This window comes from Salmo trutta, chromosome 2 (genome assembly GCF_901001165.1).
Source record: "Salmo trutta chromosome 2, fSalTru1.1, whole genome shotgun sequence".
NCBI lineage: Eukaryota > Metazoa > Chordata > Actinopteri > Salmoniformes > Salmonidae > Salmo > Salmo trutta.
Window position 1 is genome coordinate 73,789,479 of NC_042958.1, and position 20,857 is coordinate 73,810,335.

At 43.8% G+C, this 20,857-nt stretch overlaps 1 protein-coding gene across 6 annotated transcripts in view; it reads left to right on the forward strand.

Moving 5' to 3' along the window:
- Positions 1–20,857, forward strand: part of LOC115162870 (fibroblast growth factor receptor 2) — a 115,074-nt gene that overhangs the window by 76,336 nt on the left and 17,881 nt on the right. For all 6 annotated transcript variants that reach the window (XM_029714369.1, XM_029714350.1, XM_029714359.1 and 3 more), the window contains 4 exons: positions 812–933; positions 6,681–6,791; positions 8,733–8,923; positions 11,967–12,089. In XM_029714369.1, coding sequence (XP_029570229.1) covers positions 812–933; positions 6,681–6,791; positions 8,733–8,923; positions 11,967–12,089 — 547 coding nt within the window. The remainder of the gene's footprint in view (positions 1–811; positions 934–6,680; positions 6,792–8,732; positions 8,924–11,966; positions 12,090–20,857) is intronic.

The window sequence follows — 20,857 nt, forward strand, 5'->3', positions numbered from 1 at the left end:
CTTCAGTGGAAAGTGTCAGGCTGAAGGCCACAACGGACTTATACATAGTGATTTTGCTTCGGTGAGGTCTCTTGTTGTTAAGCAATGGGGAAAACCCAGACAGTAAAACACAATCCGGCTCTTGGGTTATTAACATGCTCAAGGACATTCCGCCTGTGGTGTTTCGCCATGCCATGTTTTTGTGAAGATTTAACAGTAGGGGATCAAAAGCATTCTACATGTCTCATTGGCATGCTCAATTAAGCCCCTACTGTTAAATCTTGTGTGTCTCTCGTTCATCTCTGTCCCCGTCTCCTCTCCGACGCTCCTCGTCTGTCATTCCCAAGTGCCTCGGGGCCGTGGTGGAGATGCGGAACACTCAGGAATGCTAACGTTTGTGCTGGCGTGGAAGGAAAAATAACATTGATTATGTGTGGTGGGCCAGGGCAGAAAGGGTGCCATTGAGCTAGGGGCGGGGCGCGGCATCTGTGTGGACAGACTAGGGATTGTGTTACTCTGACGGCGTGCTGGCCTTAGGCCCCGGAGCCAGTGTGAATGTTTACACAACCTCAAGACTGGGCCACAGGGGCAGGCCACCGCCTGTCAATCAAACTAGGACCAGAGGGTCAATCTATTACCAAAGGATCAGTGGTCAGAGAGGTGTTGTGACCATGAGTGATAGTGGTGTGGGAAGTGTGGGACTGGGTCTGTGTGTGTGCGTGCGTGCACATGCCCATGTGAGTGTGTATAAAGGTGATCTATTACAAATTCTGTGTGTAGCTACACAGCTGTTTGAACTATTCTTCTAACCTCTCCCTCTCCTCCTCTACAGGTTGACTCTGGGCAAGCCGCTGGGCGAGGGTTGCTTTGGCCAGGTGGTGATGGCCGAAGCATTGGGCATTGATAAGGACAAGCCCAAGGAGGCCGTCACAGTGGCTGTGAAGATGCTGAAAGGTAAAGTGCATTCAGAAAGTATTCAGACCCCTTGACATTTTGTTACTTTACAGCCTTATTCTGCAATGGATTAAATTGGTTTTTTTTTACTCTTCAACCTACACACAATACCCCATAATGACAAAGCAAACAGGTTTAGAAATTTCTGCTAATTTATTAAAATAAATACCTGAAATATCACAATTACATAAGTATTCAGAGCCTTTACTTAGTACTTTGTTGAAGCACCTTTGGCAGTGATTACAGCCTAGAGTCTTCTTTGGTATGACGCTACAACCTTGGCACACCTGTATTTGGGGAGTTTCTCCCATTCTCCTCTGCAGAACGTCTCAAGCTCTGTCAGATTGCATGGGGAGCGTCGCTGCACAGCTATTTTCAGGTCTCTCCAGAGATGTTAGATCAGGTTCAAGTCCGTGCTCTGGCTGGGCCACTCAAGGACATTCAGAGACTTGTCCAGAAGCCACTCCTGGGTTGTGTTGGCTGTGTCCTTAGGATCGTTGTCCTGTTGGAAGGTGAACCTTCGCCCCTGTCTGAGGTCCTGAGCGCTCTGGAGCAGGTTTTCATCAAGGATCTCTCTGTACTCTCTGTGCTCTGTTCATCCTTCCCTCGATCCTGACTAGTCTCCCAGTCCTTGCCGCTGAAAAACATCCCCACAGCATGTTGCTGCCACCACCATGGTTCTCCGTAGGGATAGTATTGGCCAGGTGATGAGAGTGACACTTGGCTATCAGGCCAAAGAGTTCAGTCTTGGTTTCATCAGACCAGAGAATCTTGTTTCTCATGGTCAGAGTCCTTTAGGTGCCTTTTGGCAAATCCCAAGTGGGCTGTCATGTGCCTTTTACTGAGGAGTGCCTTCTGTCTGGCCACTCTACCATAAAGGCCTGATTGGTAGAGTGCTGTAGAGATGGTTGTCCTTCTGGAAGGTTATCTCATCTCCACAGAGGAACTCTGGAGCTCTGTCAGAATGACCATCGGGTTCTTGGTCACCTCCCTGACCAAGGCCCTTCTCCCCTGATTGCTCAGTTTGGCCAGCTTGGTGGTTCCAAACTTCTTCCATTTAAGAATGATGGAGGCCACTGTGTTCTTGGGGACCTTCTGTGTTGTAGAAATGTTTTGGTACCCATCCCCAAGATCTGTGCCTCGACACAATCCTGTCTCTGAGCTCTACGGACAATTCCTACGACTTCATGGCTTGGCATTTGCTCTGACATGCATTGTCAACTGTGGGACCTTATTTAGACAGGTGTGTGCCTTTCCAAATCATGTCTAATCAATTAAATATACCACAGGTGGACTCCTAGTTGTAGAAACATCTCAGGATACACCTGAGCTCAATTTCGAGTCTCATAGCAAAGGGTCTAAATTCTTACGTAAATAAGGTATTTATTGCAAAACTTGTCTAAAAAAAGTTTTCGTTTTATCATTATGGGGTATTGTGTGTAGATTAATGAGGGGGGAAAATGATGTAATCAATTTTAGAATAAGGCTTTAACGTTACAAAATGTGGAAAAATTAAAGGGGTCTAAATACTTTCCGGATGCACTGCACATGTGAGTTTGTCCCTCAGTTTGTACCTGTGTGTGTGTTTACCACTGTGTGTGTGTGTGTGTGTGTGTGTGTGTGTGTGTGTGTGTGTGTGTGTGTGTGTGTGTGTGTGTGTGTGTGTGTGTGTATGTGTATGTGTATGTGTGTGTGTGTGTGTGTGTGTGTGTGTGTGTGTGTGTCCCTCAGTAAAGCCTACAGGATCTTAGTATCTCAGTATCGACACAGTGTATCTCTAGCCGTGTGACACACTGCCCTGCTAGCTGTAAGCCACCGGCTCTAGTTTGGGGTGTATGTTGTGGCTGGGCGTGTGTGTTTGTGTATGAGGGTGTGTTTACTTACAGTATGTATTATTTCTTATTTACACTACATACCACTGCACACCTGGCTATGTGTCACTGTGTGTGCAAGTACACCATCAGGCTTGGGGAATAATGGATTACATGAAATCCATTACAAGTGACTGATTGCAAAAATCTGACAGACTTTGGTTTTTAATGCCTCTTAAGGGAAAGTAATGTAAAAGTTACTGAGAGTAATCAGATTATGTTCCTGAGTTTGGGTAATCCAAAAGTTATGTTACTGATTACGATAATTACATTTAAAAAGTAACCTACCCAACCGTGTTCACTACATACACTACATGACCAAAAGTATGTGAACACCTGCTCGCCGAACATCTCATTCCAAAATCTTGGGTATTAATATGGAGTTGGTCCCCGCTTTGCTGCTATAACAGCCTCCACTCTTCTGTAAGGCTTTCCACTAGATGTTGGAACATTGCTGTGGGGACTTGCTTCCATTCAGCCAAAAGAGCATTAGTGGGGTCGGGCACTGATGTTGGGTGATTAGGCCTGGCTTGCCGTCGGCGTTCCAATTCATCCAAAAGGTGTTCGATGGGGTTGAGGTCAGGGCTCTGTGCAGGCCAGTCAAAGTTCTTCCACACCGATCTCGACAAACCATTTCTGTGTGGACCTCACTTTGTGTACAAGGGCATTCTCATACGAAAACAGGAAAGGGCCTTCCCCAAACTGTTGCCACAAAGTTGGAACCACAGAATCATCTAGAATGTCATTGTATGCTGTAGCGTTTAGATTTATCTCCACTGGAACGAAGGGGCCTAGCCCAAACCATGAAAAACAGACCCAGATCATTATTCCTCCTTCACCAAACTTTACAGTTGGCACTATGCATTCGGTCAGGTAGCGTTCCCCAGGCATCCGCCAAACCCAGATTTGTCCGTTGGACTGCCAGATGGTGAAGCGTGATTCATCACTCCAGAGAACATGTTTTCCCTGCTCCATAGTCCAATAGCGGCAAGCTTTACACCACTCCAACCAACCCTTGGCATTGCGCATGGTGATTTTAGGCTTGTGTGTGGCTGCTCGGCCATGGAAACTCATTTCATGAAGCTCCCGACGAACAGTTCTTGTGCTGACGTTGCTTCCAGAGTGGGTTTGGAACTCGGTAATGAGTGTTGCAATCGATGACAGAGGATTTTTATGCATTATGCGCTTCAGCACTCGGTGGTTCTGTTGTGTGAGCTTGTCTGGCCTACCACTTTGCGGCTGAGCCGTTGTTGCTCCTAGACATTTCCACTTCAGAATAACAGCACTTACAGTTGACAGGGCCAAATTTAGCAGGGCAGATATCTGACGAACTGACTTGTTGGCAAGGTGGCATCCTATGACAGTGCCACATTGAAAGTCACTGAGCTTTTCAGTAAGGCCATTCTACTGACAATGTTTGTCTATGGAGATTGCATGGCGGTGTGCTCGATTTTATACACCGTGGCTGAAATAGCCGAATCCACTAATTTGAAGGGGAGTCCACATACTTTTGTATATATAGTGTACATACAAACCTGCCTATATGTGTCACCGTATGTGCGTGTGTACCTGAACCCAAAATCTAGGTGTGTGTTTTTACCAGTATGTGTGTGTGAGAGCTGCTATCCATCTCAGGATCTGTCCTACTGGGGTTGGCGGTGTGGGGAAGGCGGGGCTTGGGGTCTGTCATTATTCCTTGTTGGTGATTGACGGCTGTAGGGGCGGAATCACGGGTGCAGGGTCACATACCTGACCCCCACAGCACCAGCTGCCCAGGCATTAGTCTGCACTGACACAAAGACCGCTCAGTCACAGGAATTGAAGGCTGGAAGGACAACTGTATTAAGAAACGAGGAGGGGATGGAGGGAATAGCCCTAAGAAGGGAGGGAGATGGGAGGGGGGGTGAGGCGTGGGGGGGGCTAGGTCAGGTAGAGTATTTGATGGGTGGGGGTGGACACAGATGCACACATGGACACACATACACACACATCGGGACTTCAACCATGGCTGAGCAAGGGAATGTGCCCTTTAACCTCTTAAATGTAATGGCAAAATGTAGATTTCCACCTAAATAGACATACCCAAAAGTAACTGCTATTAATGTGTAATTTCATGATTCTGACATGCAAAAACTTGGTGTATTTGGAAAGAAGACAATGTGGGATATTATGAGTAAATGATCAGACTTGACAGTTGGTCTGAGAGCATCGAATCCCCACTCTATCGGTTCGAGTTCCCCACCTCCATCATAAATGAACTGATTCTTGGCCATCAACCGTACTCTTCACATTTACATTTACATTTTAGTCATTTAGCAGACGCTCTTATCCAGAGCGACTTACAGTAGTGAATGCATACATTTCATACATGGCCCCCCGTGGGAATCGAACCCACAACCCTGGCATTGCAAACACCATGCTCTACCAACTGAGCTACAGGGAACTCAGTTTTTCACAATTCCTGACATGTAATCGTAGTAAAAATTCCCACAATAAGTTGGGTGAATTTTGGCCGATTCCTCCTGACAGAGCTGGTGTAACTGAGTCAAGGTTGTAGGCCTCCTTGCTCGCACACGCTTTTTAAGTCTGCCCACAAATTTTCTATAGGATTGAGGTCAGGGCTTTGTGATGGCCACTTTGGAAGTACGCTTGGGGTTATTGTCCATTTCTAAGACCCATTTGCAACCAAGCTTTAACTTCCTGACTGATGTCTTGAGATGTTGCTTCAATATATCCACATAATTTTCCTACCTCATGATGCCATCTATTTTGTGAAGTGCACCAGTCCCTCCTGCAGCAAAACACCCCCAGAACATGATGCTGCCACCCCCGTGCTTCACGGTTGGGATGGTGTTCTTCGGCTTGCAAGCCTCCCCCTTTTTCCTCCAAATGGTGGTCATTATGGCCAAACAGTTCTAGCAAGGCCTAAAACCTTTTATGAGTAATGCAATCTATTCCTACCTGGCTCAGAGACGAGACGCACTGAGCACGCTACATTACATTCATAGCTGCCTTCTTTTTAGGTTCCTGTTCAATATTCTTAGTTTTTCCCTTTTTTTCTTAAGAAGACATCTTTTATGCTAAAGCAATGAAATGAAATCAATTAAATCTCTTTACAATGTTATGTAGCGTGCTCAGTGTGTCTCGTCTCTGAGCCAGGTAGCAATAGGTTGCATTACGCATAAAAGGTTTTAGGTCTTGCTTTGTCCCACCCAAGTAGCCAATCCCCTGTGTAATGGATGCCTACAGCACGTAAGCAGGCAACATCATATATTTGATGTGCAAAGATAGTCACTCGGTGGACATTCAATGTTGCCATTAAGTCATACATAATCAGATAACATTGTAAATTGGCTAGATTTGTTCCTACCTACCTAAGAATTAATTTGATAGCCCCCATGTAGCTATAGCTCACACACAGACCAAATCAAAAACTTACATTTTAACATGTTTGGTGAAAACATTATATAAACATTATGAATCTCGGGGCTGATGATCAATAACAGTAGGTCACAGGCAGAAAAATAAGTTATCCTCATGTAGGTAGCAGCCATCTTGAAATGAAATAATCGGCTCGGCCTGGACTTGTAAATTCATATGCCCATATTTGGTATTAAGTCACACCAAAGATTTGAAGTCACCGATCAATAGCCAAGATACTCAGCTTTCCGCAGACATCCTGCTTTTTCAGACTGAATTGAATAAATAAAATATGGGGACTTTACATTTAAGAGGTTTAACTGAGCGAGACAGGACCAACCAAGAGGGAGGGCTAGTTAACAGGTAATGATGCTGACAAATGAATGCAGCCTATAGCATTGCGCATGTGTCTGTTATTCATGAATACGTATTTTCCCTCCTCCTGCCCCCCTCCAGACGATGCTACAGAGAAGGACCTGTCTGATCTGGTGTCAGAGATGGAGATGATGAAGATGATCGGTAAACACAAGAACATCATCAACCTGCTAGGGGCCTGTACACAAGATGGTGAGTACAAGGGGCTCTACCATAACTTACTCTGTACCTCTCCCATACATCTACAGCGTGGCCAAAAGTTTTGAGAATGACACAAATATTAATTTCCACAAAGTTTGCTGCTTCAGTGTCTTTAGATATTTTTGTTAGATGTCACTATGGAATACTGAAGTATAATTACAAGCATTTCATAAGTGTTAAAGGCTTTTATTGACAATTACATGAAGTTGGTGCAAAGAGTCAATATTTGCATTGTTGACCCTTCTTTTTCAAGACCTCTGTAATCCGCCCTGGCATGCTGTCAATTAACTTCTGGGCCAAATCCTGGCTGATGGCAGCCCATTCTTGCATAATCAATGCTTGGAGTTTGTCAGAATGTGTGGGTTTTTGTTTGTCCACCCACCTCTTGAGGATTGACCACAAGTTCTCAATGGGATTAAGGTCTGGGGAGTTTCCTGGCCATGGACCCAAAATATCGATGTTTTGTTCCCAAAGCCACTTAGTTATCACTTTTGGCAAGGTGCTCCATCAAGGTGCTCCATCATGCTGGAAAAGGCATTGTTCATCACCAAACTGTTCCGGGATGGTTGGGAGAAGTTCCTCTCGGAGGATGTGTTGGTACCATTCTTTATTCATGGCTGTGTTCTTAGGCAAAATTGTGAGTGATCCCACTCCCTTGGCTGAGAAGCAACCCCACACATGAATGGTCTCAGGATGCTTTACTGTTGGCATGACACAGGACTGATGGTAGCGCTCACCTTGTCTTCTCCGGACAAGCTTTTTTCTGTATACCCCAAACAATCGGAAAGGGGATTCATCAGAGAAAATGACTGTACCCCAGTCCTCAGTAGTCCAATCCCTGTACCTTTTGCAGAATATCAGTCTGTCCCTGATGTTTTTCCTGGAGAGAAGTGGCTTCTTTGCTGCCCTTCTTGACACCAGGCCATCCTCCAAAAGTCTTCACCTCACTGTGCGTGCAGATGCACTCACACCTGTGTGCTGCCATTCCCGAGCAAGCTCTGTACAGGAGGTGCCCCGATCCCGCAGCTGAATCAACTTTAGGAGACGGTCCTGGCGCTTGCTGGACTTTCTTGGGCGCCCTGAAGCCTTCTTCACAAGAATTGAACCGCTCTCCTTGAAGTTCTTGATGATCCGAAAAATGTATGATTTAGGTACAATCTTACAGCAATATCCTTGCCTGTGAAGCCCTTTTTGTGGAAAGCAATGATGACAGCACGTGTTTCCTTGCAGGTAACCATGTTTGACAGAGGAAGAACAATGATTCCAAGCACCACCCTCCTTTTTTGAAGCTTCCAGTCTGTTATTCGAACTCAATCAGCAATACAGAGTGATCTCCAGCCTTGTCCTCGTCAACACTCACACCTGTGTTAACGAGAGAATCACTGACATGATGTCAGCTGGTCCTTTTGTGGCAGGGCTGAAATGCAGTGGAAATGTTTTTGGGGGATTCAGTTCATTTGCATGGCAAAGAGGGACTTTGCAATTAATTGCAATTCATCTGATCACTCGTCATAACATTCTGGAGTACATGCAAATTGCCATCATACAAACTGAGGCAGCAGACTTTGTGAAAATTAATATTTGTGTCATTCTCAAAACTTTTGGCCACAACTGTACTATGAATATGGTGTTGAATATCAGAACTGAATCTACATCAGTATTTTATCCACACACACGACAATACCTCTCCCACCAAATATTTGTCATTTTTGTCACGTTTGACTCTGTCATTCACAAATTGTCAGCATTCAAGTTTTCAAGATAAAATCGTGATGCCCATAATCCCAGATTGACTCGGTTCCTTCAATACTCAAGATTCATCCCTCTCCCCAAATTTTTGGAAAGCAGTGATCAGTCAGTGTGGAGTCCTAAATGTGTGTATGTGTCCTCTCTCTCTCTTTCTCTGTCTGTCTCTTTATCTCTCTGTGACAGGCCCTCTATATGTGATAGTGGAGTATGCCTCTAAAGGGAACCTGAGGGAGTACCTACGTGCCCGCAGGCCCCCTGGCATGGAGTATTCCTACGATATTACCCGCTGCTCAGATGAACAGCTCACCTTCAAGGACTTGGTCTCCTGTACCTACCAGGTGGCACGGGGCATGGAATATCTGGCCTCACAGAAGGTACACACACACAAACACACATACAACATGTTCATTCTGCTAGGTAGGCACACTTCCTTGGCATTGCACTGGGTCCTTGTGACTAGGGCTTTAGCCATGGTGGTTGTGTAAATAGTGTGTGTTTATCAATATTGTCTCCTAAACACACAACTCTAGCCACCTGTCCAAATCTCAGCATTGTCTCTCTCTATCACACAAAGCCTCTCTGTGTAGACAACTGAAGAATAGCATTTTCATAACGCATTCACAATTGGCAATGGGCACTTTAGCCAAACACTCCATAACGCTCCTGCTCACTAGAGGAATGTGACAGAGCCTAGAGCATACAATCACACAGTATGCTAACACACACACACACACACACTCACACGCATACACACACACACATGCATACACACTCTGGCATGCAGACATGCACCTAAACACACATGCACAGGCAGACATACACACCTAGGTGCACAAACAACTTCTACCATGTATCTGTCATGAATCTTCCTCCAATTCAGGCACGTTTGTCGTGCGTGTATTTTGTCGTCATGTTATATTAGGTAGCGTGTGTTACTTTAACCTTTTCACTCATGAGTCCCAAATATCTCTAACAGTCGCCCCAGCGTGAGTTTTTTATGCATGTGATGTCAGAATGCACTCACTGTTCCAAAATGTGGTTATTACGGAACAGGACAATTAACCCACGCTGCCTTCAAAAAAAAATAACTTGTCAATTTCAAGTTATTTTCTTAAGTTTTATTTTCTAACAGTTTGAATTGTGGTGTGTTCTACCTGCTCATTAATTCACATAGAAGTAGCCCATTTCACTGTTCTGGACAATTTATGTTTGAGCCTTTACTGACCTGGACAAACTTCTCTCTTTGAGGAGAGCCCAAGCAGTCTTGCACAAACTTTATCCCCCAGGCACATTTTCTGGCTGGCGCTCGCATTGTTGTTTTCCTTACATAATAACTTTACTCCTATCAAACTAGGTGCCTTTATTTTCTGTATATTGTGTTATAATTTATACTGTAGCATATATTTACACTTTTATTCACGTTTTCAAGTACTGGTCACAAATCATGCATTCCGATTATTGCATAGATTGTAATGGACATCAAATTTTATTGGTCACATACACATGGTTAGCAGATGTTAATGCGAGTGTAGCGAAATGCTTGTGCTTCTAGTTCCGACAGTGCAGTAATATCTAACAAGTAATCTATCAATTTCCCAACAACTACCTAATACACACAAATCTAAAGGGGTGAATGAGAATATGTAAATATATAAATATATGGATGAGCGACAGCCAATCGGCATAGGCAAGGTGCAGTAGATGGCATAAAACACAGTAAATACATATGCTATGAGTGATGTAAGTTATGTAAACATTATTAAAGTGGCATTTAAAGTGGCATTGTTTAAAGTGACTAGTGATCCATTTATTAAAGTGGGCAGTGATTTGAGTCTCTATTTAGGCAGCAGCGTCTTTGAGTTAGTGATTGCTGTTTAGCAGTCTGATGGCCTTGAGACAGATGCTGTTTTTCGGTCTCTCAGTCCCAGCTTTGATGCACCTGTACTGACCTCTCCTTCTGGATGGTAGCGATGTGAACAGGTAGTGGCTCTGTGGTTGTTGTCCTTGATGATCTTTTTGGCCTTCCTGTGACATCGGGTGCTGTAGGTGTCATGGAGGGCAGGTAGTTTTCCCCTGTGATGCGTTGTGTAGACCGCACCACCCTCTGGAGTGCCTTGCGGTTGAGGGCAGTTGCCGTTCCAGGCTGTGATACAGCCCGACGGGATGCTCTCGATTGTGCATCTGTAAAAGTTTTTCAGGGTTTTGGGTGACAAGCCAAATTTCTTCAGCCTCCTGAGGTTGAAGAGGCGCTGTTGCGCCTTCTTCACCACGCTGTCTGTGTGGGTGGACCATTTCAGTTTGTCTGTGATGTGAACTTTCCACCTTCTCCACTGCTGTCCCTTCGATGTGGATAGGGGGGTGCTCCATCTGCTGTTTTCTGAAGTCCAAGATCATCTCCTTTGTTTTGTTGACGTTGAGTAAGAGGTTGTTTTCCTGACACCACACTCCGAGTGCCCTCACCTCCTACCTGTAGGCTGTCTCGTCGTTGTTGCTAATCAAGCCCACTACTGTTGTGTTGTCTGCAAACTTGATGATTGAGTTGGAGGTGTGCATGGCCACGCAGTCCTGGGTGAACAGGGAGTACAGTAGGGGGCTGAGCACGCACCCTTGTGGGGCCCCAGTGTTGAGAGTCAGCGAAGTTGAGATGTTGGTTCCTACCTTCACCACATCTATGATGTGTGTAAAATACTTTTTTGAAGTTTGTACTGATTATGATGAGCTAATGCTAAGCTATTTGCCAGCTCTGTGTGAGGCCATGTTTGTTGACATTATACAATGCATTCTGGGTGTCACTTAAACGTTTGTCAGACCAAAGGTGTTATAACAAAATGAGGTGAAGGAATGGTGTTTTACTCAGTTATTTCAATCAATGGTGAACTCACCCGTGATGTGATGAATTGTAAGTAGTAATTTCTATTAGCATGTTGTGGTTTCTGTCAGCCGAGAGTTAGCTAAATATGACCGCATGTGTTACCTCAATCTTTCCTCGATTAGCGCTAGGACTAGTGTAGCCTACATTTTCCAGTTTGGATGATTGTGTAATGCTGTCGCTACTTCTGTGAATGTTTAAACATTGCATCCAAAAATAAACTGGTCAAATTCAGGACATAACTTTCTAAGGACTGTGTTTGTGCAAAATGTTTCTGCAAAAAAACAGTGTTGCCAGCTGAAACGCTTACTGTTGCGTCAATCGAAACTGGATGTTCACACCGGCTTGAGCGTACGCTGCAGGGACCACTGTAGAATGATCACACCCGTTTGTTGGTACTTGTCAAAGGGTTAATTAAATATGTTTCTGGTTCATTACACTTACCATATACTGTGTGAGTAACATTTTTAGCATCGTTTTTTCTCGTTCTCAATTTCATCTATATCTCCGTCCACCCTGTCCCCTTTTCTCTACTTCTCTCCATCCAGTGTATACATAGAGATCTAGCAGCGAGGAACGTCCTGGTCACAGAGAGCAACTTCATGAAGATTGCTGACTTTGGCCTTGCCAGGGACGTCCACAACATCGATTACTATAAAAAGACAACTAACGTGAGTACTTGGGGGGAGGTGCACTTGAGGAGTGAATGCTGTGTTGTGTTTGTTAGTGTGTTCTGTAATGTTGTAAATCCTTAAGGAAAATTTGAATTTCAGTTTACTTTCTGTATTGTGTAAGTTGAGCCTCCCTCCGTCCTTCTTAGTCTTGGCAGAGACAGGAGGTAGTAGTCTGCGCGGGACTGATTCCTTCATCCCGCTCCCACTGCTTTTCAAACCACACCCTCCTGCTCCCACTGACTTCTTGTCCGATTCCCACCCGCTCCAGAAAGAACTGGTCCCGAACGCGGCCGCCATACTGCAATGTTATTGTAAGTCAGGGGTTGCCAATTACATTCTGCCGTGGGCCAATTTTTCCTTGAGCGGATGGTCGGGGGCCGGAACATAGTTATAAATAATTTGTACACTGCAAATTGACCGCACGAATCCCAAACAGATTTAGTAATTTGACAAAAACGTAATCATTTCAATCCTTGATTACATTGGAATATGAGCAAATATTACTGCTGAGCGATTAGCAGACCTGCCAACATGCACGCATTTTGCGTACCAACTATGCAATTCTCTGTCCATGTACGTAGGTACGAGATCCGAGTTAAAAGTATGCAGAAATTAAAAGGGCCTGATATATATATATAATATATTACATTTAAATAAAAATAAATCCACTGAATAAATCTAACATCCCGATTCTCGAGCTGCAACACACAGACATGTACGGAGTTTGTGTCAACGGACATGGAGATCAGTACATCATTATTGGACGTAGCTACCCCGTGTCAGCCCCTCCTCCTGTTTGTTGTGATGCCGACTGTCAGCTGTACGTAATCCACATAGACAAATCCATTTTTGACTCCGTGTGTTGTGGAAAGGTAAACACTAATTGTTTCAAGCTAACGTTAGCAAACATAAGATGGACATTCAGTGGGCTCTAAAGTGCCAGCAGTTCACTCACATTTGCTAGTGAATTAAATGATATGCAAATGCAAAAAATAACTGGTTGCATTTGTGCGAGTGTGATATAAATTTAATTCTGTGTATCCATTAGTTGTATTTTCCATGTAACATTAGGAGGATCACGCAACCTGATAGACTGTAACTGTAATTATGATCCACGCCACAAAAAGCATTACAAAAGTATAATCAAAAATAAATAGAAAAATCTTGGCATTAAATGGAGGAGTCGGGAGTTTAGAAGACTCCTCGATGAAGAATGAATGAGTGTCCGGTATTAGCGGCAATGCTTCTAAAATGCCTTTGCATTAGATTTGAGATTTTATCAATTAAGAAAATCTGAAATGTATGCCCTGCATAGAAATACAATAGGCACCTTTACATAGGCTGAAACACCATACTCTTCTAGCGAACAGCGGTCAGATTCCCTTTGCGGTAGCCTACTTAAGCATTGTGTAGCTAGTTTGCGGTCTGTGTCGATACAATCATTTGTTTTTTATGTTTTCAAAATGATATTGCTTTTAGTGTTGATTAGGAACCGTGTCTAAAAAGCCAATACTTGTGAGCTGGCCCTTGTGATTGGCCCTGTTTGAGAGGTGACAAGCGTTCCTCTACTACAGAGACTAAACTTGGGGGCATGTGCTAAGAAAAGCTTTATAGATAATTATCTCCATTCTACACTGTACATGTAATCTCCAAGAATAAAGGTCCTTTGTGTGTTCTTTCTTATTTAATATTGTTAGTGACTTTTACCATATGTGTAAATGGAATGCTGTCAAGAAAGTATTCCAACCTTTTATTGACTTGATTTGGTACAATTCTATAATTGCGATCAGACTCACAAACAGCGCATGCACGAGCATGCAGGGGGGGAAAGAAAACCCCAATTCGGCGAGTTGTATCTCCAATTTGCTGCACGCGTCTGGTACTTTAAAAAAGTTGGACAGGGTTGGCAGGTCTGGATTAGTGCTTTTTGATGTCGGTTTGATTATGAAAAAATTATCACGGTTGTCACAATCTTCTTCGTCAGAAGATAAAGAGAAATCATTGTCGGACCAATACGCAGTGAGATCGTATGTACTCATCTTCTTTATTAAGGAAAAGGGAAACCAAAATAAACACGCACACAAACCACAAGGTAAGGCAAAAGGCTATACACAGAACAATCTCCCACAAAACACAAACAAAACACATACCTATATATAGGACTCTCAATCAGAGACAACTAAAAACACCTGCCTCCAATTGAGAGTCCAACACCAAATTACCTATACATAGAAATACTAAACTAGAGAGAACATAGAAATACAAAAAACATAACCCAAAACCCGGAAATAATAAATCAAACACCCTTCTAAGCAAACCACCACCCCGAACCACATAAAACAAATACTCTCTGCCACGTCCTGACCAAACTACAATACAAATAACCCCTATTACTGGTCGGGACATGACAACGGTTTTCAATTTCGGTTTCAATAATGTTTTTAAACATTAAATGCACTATGCATTATGTGGGTTGAATGCTGTAACAACGCAGATTAAAACAATTAATACATGTCCCATGATAGTAGTGACTGCACATGACTGGTTATTACTTATTAGCCATCATTTATTCACATTACTTGACTTTTAAAAAATATTTCAGTTTTTATGTATATTTTATTTGATGACTTAATTTCGTTCCATGTCATTATCTCATCTCTATACAGCTGCTGCCTGTGCTGTCTGACAAAAGTACTATTTTGTAGTTATTCAAAGTAAATAAGGCATACTTTTATGACTGTTGAATACCAACTATCAATCACTTAGATCATGTATGTTCAAGTAGAAATACCTTGCGAAGCAACAGCTGCTCTCTATGTCAGCAATCGTGCACTCTTCACTCTTCCATAGAAGCCGTCATAAAAGAGACACAGACCAGACAAGTAGATGTGCAATGGATTATGGTCATTGTAGTTAATTATCACATTTTATGCACTAAACTATGTAGAAACTACAAATCCCTACTACATTTCACAGTTCAGGCTGGATCTGATTTATCTCTAGATCAAAAAACTATTTAAATGGAATTCAAAAGAATTAAACCATTAGTTGTTTTAAAAAAAAATGAAATGGTTAATCGCTCAGCAATATCACATATACCTTTATTTATGCGTGGGACTTACTTGGGAACAGATTTTCTACACTGAACAAAAATATAAACACAACATGTAAAGTGTTGGTCTCGTGTTTCATGAGCTGAAATAAAATATCACAAATGTTTCATACTCACAAATTTGTTTACATCCCTGTTAGTGAGGATTTCTCCTGACAGGTGTGGCTGATTAAACAACATGATCATTACACAGGTGCACCTTGTGCTGGGGACGATAAAAGGCCACTCTAAAATGTGCCGTTTTGTCACAACACAATGCCACAGATGTCTCAAGTTTTGAGAGAGCGTGCAATTGGCATGCTGACTGCAGGAATGTCCACCAGAGCTGGTGCCAGATAATGTAATGTTAATTTCTCTACCATAAGCTGCCTCCAACGTCATTTTAACTTCTCTAGGCTAGGGGGTGGTATTTTCACGTCCAGATGAAAAGCGTGCCCAAAGTAAACTGCCTGCTACTCAGGCCCAGAAGCTAGGATATGCATATTGTTAGTAGATTTGGATAAAAAAACACTCTAAAGTTTCTAAAATTGTTTGAATGATGTCTGTGAGTATAATAAAACTTATTTGGCAGGCGAAACCCCGAGGACAAACCATCTAGGATTTTGTTTTTGTTGATTTCCTTATATGAACTGTAAATCTTTGAAATCGTTGTATGTTGCGTTTATATTTTTGTTCAGTGTAAATTAAAATCACTCTAAGCTAATTTCCTGGTGATTTTATCATGTTTTATGTGCAACATCAAAGTGTATATAAGATATACAGTTGAAGTCGGAAGTTTACATACACTTAGGTTAGAGTCATTAAAACTCGTTTTTCAACCACTCCACAAATTTCTTGTTAACAAAGTATAGTTTTGGCAAGTTGGTTAGGACATCTACTTTGTGCATGACACAAGTCATTTTTCCAACAATTGTTTACTGACAGATTATTTCACATATAATTCACTTCATGTTTTTTGCGACTGCACTTGAAGAAACTTTCAAAATTCTTGACATTTTTCAAGTCTTAAAGTAATGATGAACTGTCATTTCTCTTTGCTTATCTGAGCTGTTCTTGCCATAATATGGACTTGGTATTTTACCAAATAGAGCTATCTTCTGTATACCACCCTTACCTTGTCACAACACAACTGATTGTCTCAAACACATTAAGAAAGAAATTACACAAATTAACTTTTAACAAGGCGCACCTGTTAATTGAAATGCATTCCAGGTGACTACCTCATGAAGCTGGTTGAGAGAATGTCAAGTGTTTCCAAGCTGTCATCAAGGCAAAGGGTGGCTACTTTGAAGAATCTCAAATATAAAATATGTTTTGATTTGTTAAAACTTTTTTGCTTACTACATGATTCCATATGTTATTTCATAGTTTTGATGTCTTCACTATTATTCTTCAATGTAGAAAATATAAAAATAAAGAAAAACCCTTGAATGAGTGGGTGTGTCCAAACTTTTGACTGGTACTGTGTGTGTGTGTGTATATATATATATATATATATATATATATATATATATATATATATATATATATATATATATATATATATATATATATTATGTACACCACATGACCAGAATTATGTGGATGCTTGATCGCCAAATTTGGACCCACCTATTGGAGAACCCTGTTTTAGGTTTATGTGACACAGCTCGCTTTGCAGCCCCAGTCCCATCAATTATGCCACCCTAGTCAAGATCAAAATGCGCTAAAATAAAAAAATACCAGGGATAAAATACCATAGATTCTCACTTGGCCCATTTATATTAGGCTATCAGTATTATTGGCCTATATCACCAATAGGGTAGACATAGTTTGAAAGAGAGTAGACCTTTAATTGGGGCAAAATATAGGAGAGTGGACCCTTACTTGACTTGAGATACATTTTGCAAAACTTTTAGGAGCGGGATGATTTTCGAGGAGAGTAAAATACATGTTATCAATAATTATTTCCAGTCAATGTCGGAGTCTAAACTATAGTGTATCATATTTAGGAAGATAACTGTACCGTGCTTCTCCACCCATATAGCCTAGTCTACAGGCTGTTTCATTGAGACCACACATACAGTGTGACCAGTGCCTTCAGAAAGTATTCATACCCATTGTTACAGCCTGAATTCAATATTAATTAAATATATTTTTTTTATCACACACAATACCCCATAATACAATTTTTGCTAATTGATTGAAAATGAAAATGAAATATATAATTTACATAAGTATTCACATCCCTGAGTCAATAAACCTTTTAGAATCACCTTTGGCAGGGATTACAGCTGTGAGTCTTTCTGGGTAAGGCTCTTAGAGTTTTGCACACCTGGATTGTACAACATTTGCACATTCTTCTTAAAAATAATCTTCAAGCTCTGTCTAGTTGGTTGTTGCTATTTTCAAGTCTTGCCATACATACATACTTATGTGTGGTGTTGGATTTGCCCCAAAGATAACGCTTTGAATTCAGGACATAAAGTTAATTTCTTTGCCAAAGTTTTACTTTAGTGCCTTATTGCAAACAGGATGCATGTTTTGGAATATTTGTTTTCTGTACAGCCTTCCTCCTTTTCACTCTGTCATTTAGTTTAGTATTGTGGAGTAACTACAATGTTGTTGATCCATCCTCAATTGTCCTCCTGTCAAAGCCATTAAACTCTGTAAACATTTTAAAGTCACCATTTGCCTCATGGTGAAATCCCTGAGCAGTGTTCCTCCCTCTCTGGCAACTGAGTTAGGAAGGACGCCTGTATCTTTGTAGTGACTGGTGTATAGCATCCAAAGTGTATTTAATAACTTCACCATGCTCAAAAGGGACATTCAATGTCATTTTTTTTTCATCTACCATGCGAACCATTAGAAAACCTCCCTGGTCTTTGTGGTTGAATCTGTGCTTGAAATTCACCCAGGTGCAGACAGTGTTGAAGTAACAAATGTATTTTACTAGAACAGGGGGTAGGCAAAACAACAGGTATAGGGCATGCAGAGGTCGGTAATCCAGATCAGAGAAACAGGAGACAAAGGGCGGCTGTGAGGCATGGTTTTGATTCTAGACACATGAAATGTGGAATGTATACAGGTGGGTATGGGGCAGCATAAGATGAACAGCAGAGGGGCAAATGACCTTGGAGATGGGGAAAGGGCCAATAAATTGGGGGGAAAGTTTGCAGGACTCCACCCGACGGGGTAGATCCTGGGTGGACAGCCATACCTTCTGCCTGAGACAATACAGGGGAGCCGGGTTCCGGTGGCAGTCCGCTTGTCGTCGATACCTGGAGGTGGTCTTGAGAAGGGCCGACCGGGCTCTCTTCCCAGCCACCGTGCTTCTTTCACATGCATTGCTTGCTGTTTGGGGTTTTAGGCTGGGTTTCTGTACAGCACTTTGAGATTTCAGCTGATGTACGAAGGGCTATATAAATACATTTGATTTGATTTGATTTGATCTTCCAGGTACGATGACAGCGGCAGACAAACAACTGGGCCTAAGGTAGGCCGACATCTTGCTCAGGGAAGAGCGGGGGCTGATAACCCAGGGAACACTCAAAGGGTGAGAGACCCGTGGTTGAACAAGGAAGGGTGTTGCGGGCGTATTCGACCCACACTAGTTGCTGGCTCCAGGTGGTGGGGTTGGCGGAGACCAGGCAGCGAAGTCGTCTCCAGGTCTTGGTTGGCTCGCTCCGACTGGCCGTTGGACTGGGGGTGGAACCCGGAGGACAGGCTGGCCGATGACCCAATGAGTGTGCAGAAGACTTCCAGAACTGGTACGAGAACTGAGGACCCCGGTCAGAGACCATGTCCACTGTGGGTCCATGAATCCGTGCTACACCATGAGCTGGGCTGTCTCTTTGGCAGAGGGTAGCTTAGGGAGAGGAATTAAGAGGGCGACTTTGGAAAACTGGTCCGCTACTGTCGGGATGGCTGTGTTGCCATCAGACCGGGGAAGACCCATGACAAAGTCCAGGGATATGTGAGACCAGGGACGGTGAGGGTAAGGCAGAGTCTTGTTCTGCGCACAGATTGTGCATGCGGCGACGAACGCAGAGATGTCAGTAACCATGGTAGTCCACCAAAAGCTCTGTTGCACAAAGGCCAGGGTCCGACGGGAGCCCGGGTGGCAGGCAAGCCTGGAGGCTTGGACCAAGGAGCGGACCGCGTCAGGAACAAACATCCGGTTATGTGGGCACCCCCCCCCCCCCCGAGGTTCGGCTGGGAATGTTGCGCCTCACGAACCTGCTTCCCTATTACAGGTTCTTCCCTATTCCAGGTTATTGTTGTCGATCCACACAATGAATGGATGTTCCGCCCCCTCCAGCCAGTGCCTCCACTCCTCCAATGCCATCTTCACCACAAGAACCTCACGATTCCCCACATCGTAGTTCCTCTCCGTGGCGTTGAGGCGATGGGAGAAGGCGGCGCAAGGATGTAACTTGAGGTCCAGGGCAGAACGCTGGAACAGGACAGCCCCCACTCTGACATCTGTAGCATCGGCCTCCAAAACAAACTGGCGGGACAGGTCATGATGAACCAAGATGGGAGCTGTGGTGAAATGGTGTTTGAGATCCCGGAACGCCCGATCAGCAGCTGGGAGAGGTGAGTTCAGACAGGGGGGAAGCCAGGGTGCTGTAACTCCGGATAAAGCGGCGATAAAAGTTGGTGAATCCCAGGAAACGTTGCAGCTGCCCCCTGGACATAGGCTGGCACCAATCCACCACCGCTCTCACCCTCCCGGGATCCATCTGTACTCTCCCTGCAGCGATGGTGTAACCCAGGAAGGGGATGGTGGGGCAATGCAATTCACACTTCTCTGCTTTCACAAAAAGCTGGTTCTCTAGGAGAACCTGTCAGATGTGGAGCATGTCTTCTTGGGCGGAGCGGGAGAAGACGAGGATGTTGTCGAGGTAGACGAAGACGAACCCGTTCAACATGTTGCGGATAACATCATTAACCCGAGCCTGGAACACAGCTGGTGCATTGGTAAGGCCAAATGGCATGATGGCATCAGGAGTACCAGGAGTACCAGCTGGCCCCCTGGAGCGGCTTGAAGGCCGAAGAGATGAGGCAGTCTTCCACTCATTTTGAAAGCAGTCTTCCACTCGTCCCCTTCCCATATCCTCACCAGGTGGTAGGCGTTTCGTAGGTCCAGCTTGGAGAACACGGTGGCCCCCTGGAGCGACTTGAAGGCCAAAGAGATGAGTGGTAGCGGGTGGCGGTTCTTCACCGTAATGTCGTTGAGGGCTCTGTAGTCGATGCACGGGGGAGGCAGAAGGACGGAGGCAGAAGGACAGATTAGACCTGCAGCTAGGGAGTCCTCAATTTAGGTCTCCATAGCCTTGGTCTCCGGACCTGACAGAGAGTACAGTTGGGAGAAGGTCAATCCCACAGTCATAGTGTCGGTGCTGTGGAAGTGAAGTTGCCCAGGCCTTACTGAACACCTCCCGGAGGTCCTGGTACTCCTGGTGCCATCATGGGCTGAACGGGCTCCAGCCCATGATGGCACCAGCAGACCAGTCAATAAGGGGATTGTGTTGCTGGAGCCAAGAGAATCCCAATACCACGGGAACCTGAGGAGACTTAATGAGCAGGAATTGAATTGTATTGTCTCTCTGTGGTTCCCTGACACCTGTAGGTTGATTGGGGTGGTATTGTGGGTGACCCGGTCTATAGA